At 45.3% G+C, this 3,809-nt stretch overlaps 1 protein-coding gene and 1 pseudogene across 2 annotated transcripts in view; both read left to right on the forward strand.

Moving 5' to 3' along the window:
- Positions 1 to 1,224: 1,224 nt before the first annotated feature.
- Positions 1,225 to 1,893, forward strand: TEOVI_000593500 (uncharacterized protein; the record flags this gene model as incomplete). Its single annotated transcript, XM_067227417.1, has 1 exon — positions 1,225 to 1,893. The coding sequence occupies one exon, from the start codon at positions 1,225 to 1,227 to the stop codon at positions 1,891 to 1,893; it is 669 nt and encodes a 222-aa protein (XP_067083518.1).
- A 1,516-nt stretch (positions 1,894 to 3,409) lies between these two features.
- Positions 3,410 to 3,809, forward strand: part of TEOVI_000593600:pseudogene — a 668-nt pseudogene continuing 268 nt past the window's right edge. The window contains 2 exon segments of the mRNA in view: positions 3,410 to 3,778; positions 3,780 to 3,809. Coding sequence covers positions 3,410 to 3,778; positions 3,780 to 3,809 — 399 coding nt within the window.

A 3,809-nucleotide genomic window follows, 5' to 3' on the forward strand; every position in this document is an offset into this window, starting at 1 on the left:
CCCCCCCCCCAAAAAAAAAACAAACAAACAAACAAACATATAGAAGAGAGAGCCTTTGGAAGAAGGGAAAAAAATGCCGAGCATATCAGCAGTCAACCCCTAAAAACAAATTGGAAGCGCCATCACATCAATAGTGTAGTGGGGAGTTGAAAACAACAATCGAATGCAATTGGGCAAGTGGCAACTACGAACAAAAACTGCAAGTGGAAGACGGCTGCACTGCCCTAGACAACACTTATCAGGAAGCGCCCAACCATGTATGCGACATATGCGAATTTTGGGCATCATGTAGGGAATGTGACAAAAAGACCAATTTCTCCCGCACTTAACACACCTTTGGCCCCCACAAGTACTCCGCAATGGCTGAGGTTATCTCTACTGCGGAAATACAGGGACGTCGGGCCATGGGTGCAACAGATGCTTAAGGTAGGGTAAGTGGTGATGGGGGAGCGTTTGATTTTATTTATTTTTAATAATTCGATACGTTCGTGCATATAGGGATTAAAGGGTGGAAGGAAAAGTGTGTGTGTGCGATTTTTTTTTTTTTTTTGAGATGACGGAGCAAAAAATGTTTGTCCGTACATGTGTGCTAAGCAATATAAAAGGGTGGGGGTTAATATCAAGTAGCAGTGACAGTTGTTATCGACGTTTGATCAGCAGGAGGGTTCTTCCAGATTTTCCTACATTGTTGGAGGCAATATATTTTTTTATGTTTTTGTGGTGGTTTATAGCAGATATGTGCTTTTATGCTTAGAGGAGAATATCGTGATCCAGGCCAGTACTGACGGAGAAAAAAAGCTCTATGATTTTTTCCTTTCCGGTGGGCAGTGGCCTTCTGTCAGTCACTGCTGGCCGTTGTCATCTGCGGCAATTTGGCGTTTACCCTTTGCGGTTATTTTGTCAAAAAAAAAATCAATTGAACTGAAACAGGCACCGCATAATCTTTAAAAAAACGTGTTCCTTGTGTGCTGCTTGCCTGCTATTCACGATGTAAGGAAACATAACGATACAGCTGAATATACTTAAATTTTCTATAAAACATACAAGTGCCCCCCCCTGACGAGATGCAATGAACACAGCGGTACACTTCACATACTTCTGCACCATATATATTGTTACAATATGCACATGTTACAACTTCCTTTTCAATGCTATACTTGTGGTGTCAATACATGCAGAAAGACATGCAATAAACTAAGATACGACAAGAAAGAAAATTAAGATATGACTCAGCAGCAACCCCCTACATATCAGCAAGTTGTCGGAATAGTGGAAAGTTTTGGAGTAGAAGCAAATGCGACAATAGAACAATACCTCAGAAAATCACAAAGCAGCGGGTGGCAGACACTAATTCTCAACACCTGTACGACACTAACAAATATTAGGCGGATACATGAAATTACTACACTACAACAATTACAGTTGATAAATTGCCAAGGTATTACTGATATCAGTGTCCTGAGGGATTTCAGGAATTTGATAGCACTTGATATTTCCTATTGCAATAATATTCGTGTTTTTAATGTTCTGAAAGGTTGCATGAAGTTGAAGTTAGTTAATGTTTCTTGTTTGGGCGTTCAAGATGCGAGCTTTTTTGGTGGCATTACTTCACTTATGACTGTGAAGCTTCGTTATTGTGGTCATTTAGGTGATACGTCTGCACTTAGGGGAATGAGTCAACTGAGGGCGTTGGACGTCACAGAGTGTTATAATACTAGTGTGGATACAGATTTTTTAAAAACTCTTCCGTCATTGGATGCAATCCATATGTCTGAGAATTGTGTTGATGATGCGATTCTTTGTGAAGTTAGAGGAAGAGGGGTGAACGTAAAAGAGGTGGAGTTGCCTTTGAAGGGGATGGGGCCCAAGCAACTTGGTGAAAAAATAGCTTAATGAGTTGGCTGTGGTTGAATGTCTTCTGTTGTGAGAATTTTTGCGGCGCTGCGCCACTTCGCGGAGTTTCACTAGTGTTTGTCTGGGTACCGAAGAAAGGGTTCGGGGAAGTTGAAAACTCTCACTATTTCGATAAGGGTGGTCATTGGAGGTACGGGTAGTGGACGCAGGGAATATGGAACTAAACAAGGGCGTTGAAGTTTAACTCTTCTCTTGGGTTTGCTGTTGAGGATATGCAGTTATTAAGTCCCTCGAGAGAGCTTGAAGAATCGGCGTTAAATTTGTGGGGAGGTATCGGAAGATGCCATGGGTAATCTTCACTCGTCACAGAATTGATGTTGGGTTTAAACTAAAGACAATGCCGCGGATGGATGTTTTGCTACACTCGGCAATGTAAATGAAAATGACGATCGCAAAATTGGAACCCCTGTTGGTTGTGGAGTGTGGCAGTGCTGTGGTCGTCAGAACCTTGGGTGGTGCGGTGGTGCTCTTGGAGCTGTCGTTGGGTGGGGGTAAACAACCGCAAGTGTAAGGAGCGTCATTAGTGAGCTCCTTAGTTTTCGCAGGCTATTTTTGAACAGGGCTCCAACGACGACCGGTAGTTACGAAACCCTAGAAGCACGCGTGGACACGCTGAGATTGGGACTTCTCGTTTGTAAACCATTCACTTGCAGGTGCTCCAGGTTATGCGTGAATCACATGGCTGTTGGTGTCCTTCCACGCGAGTTGTAACGCATGATACTCCACTAGTGCGGTTTAAATGTTAAAAATTTCGGCGCACAAATTGCGGCGATGCGCCTCGAGGTTTGGGCATTGCAGGTCGTATAAACCACCATGAAGGGTAAGCGAGCCCTTACGGCGACAACATCCTTCAACTTCCGAGGCACAACAACAGTTCTGCAGCTGCAGCCGCTTAAGTTTGTAATTAAGTCGCGATGGTGCGCGTCCCATCATTAGTAAATGCGAACGCGCTGAAGTGCTGGGGATCATCTTGGATATGTGCCGCCAAACGAGGATCCTACGATATTCCGAGGCGCCGGAGATGCGTTTCTACTAACGCGATCTACGGTATGATGAGGCGAAGAAGTGTTGGGACGCAAAGGTCAGTGGAAGAGAGGTAAGGTTAACTAATCACCTGGGGTTAGTATTCCAGCGTGTGTGATCCAAATCTTGCCTGCAAAACATTTTAACCGATCCGCATGTGCCCATAAGTGTGTATACGGGTGCTGTTTTTGGTGGTGGGATTGGTGGCTATTTCCCACCTTCTTCTAAGACTCTCTATATCCTTCTGCCAATCATTTAGTAGCGTTGACGGTGAGTTAAACTAAGAAATAAACGGGCGAACACCCAGGTAGCCGGAGGTATGAGACGCGGATAATTGTGGGGGTCTCTGCTTTCTGTGCTCATCGCAAGTTCGACAGCTTACGGAGCTGCAGTGGGGTGGCACTGGGCGAATTATTCCCTCCGCTCTTCTTCCCATGTAACGAAAAGGCCGGTTAAACCAAGGGATGGATGGATGTCGGCAGCGGGCGTATATCTGTTGCTTGTGGGTCCGAGTTGGCGGCAGCCTTTCACGTATTTCCCACTGTTCGGTCTGGTCAGCGTGTTCTTCGGTGCTCGCATCGGGCGTTGCGAAGAAAAGATTGACGTGTTTTATTATAAGGTAGGGGTTCGGAGCCTTGGCGGATACACGCGTACGTATATGGGCCAAAAGAAGGGCCAGCGAGAAATACCCCCTTCCCGAGGAGAGCACCAGCTCGGCAAAGTTTCGATGCTCTCCCATTTCCGGAGTTATAGAGGCCGGGAAGGCCCAAGTGATGAAGCCGTAAAAGTATTTGGTGGAATAAGTGCTGTACACTTCATCGCTGAATGTTTTTTTTTTTGGGGGGGGGGGCGTCACTCCGCCATATATATAT

Source organism: Trypanosoma equiperdum, assembly GCF_001457755.1.
Source record: "Trypanosoma equiperdum strain OVI genome assembly, contig: ctg_971, whole genome shotgun sequence".
Lineage (NCBI taxonomy): Eukaryota > Euglenozoa > Kinetoplastea > Trypanosomatida > Trypanosomatidae > Trypanosoma > Trypanosoma equiperdum.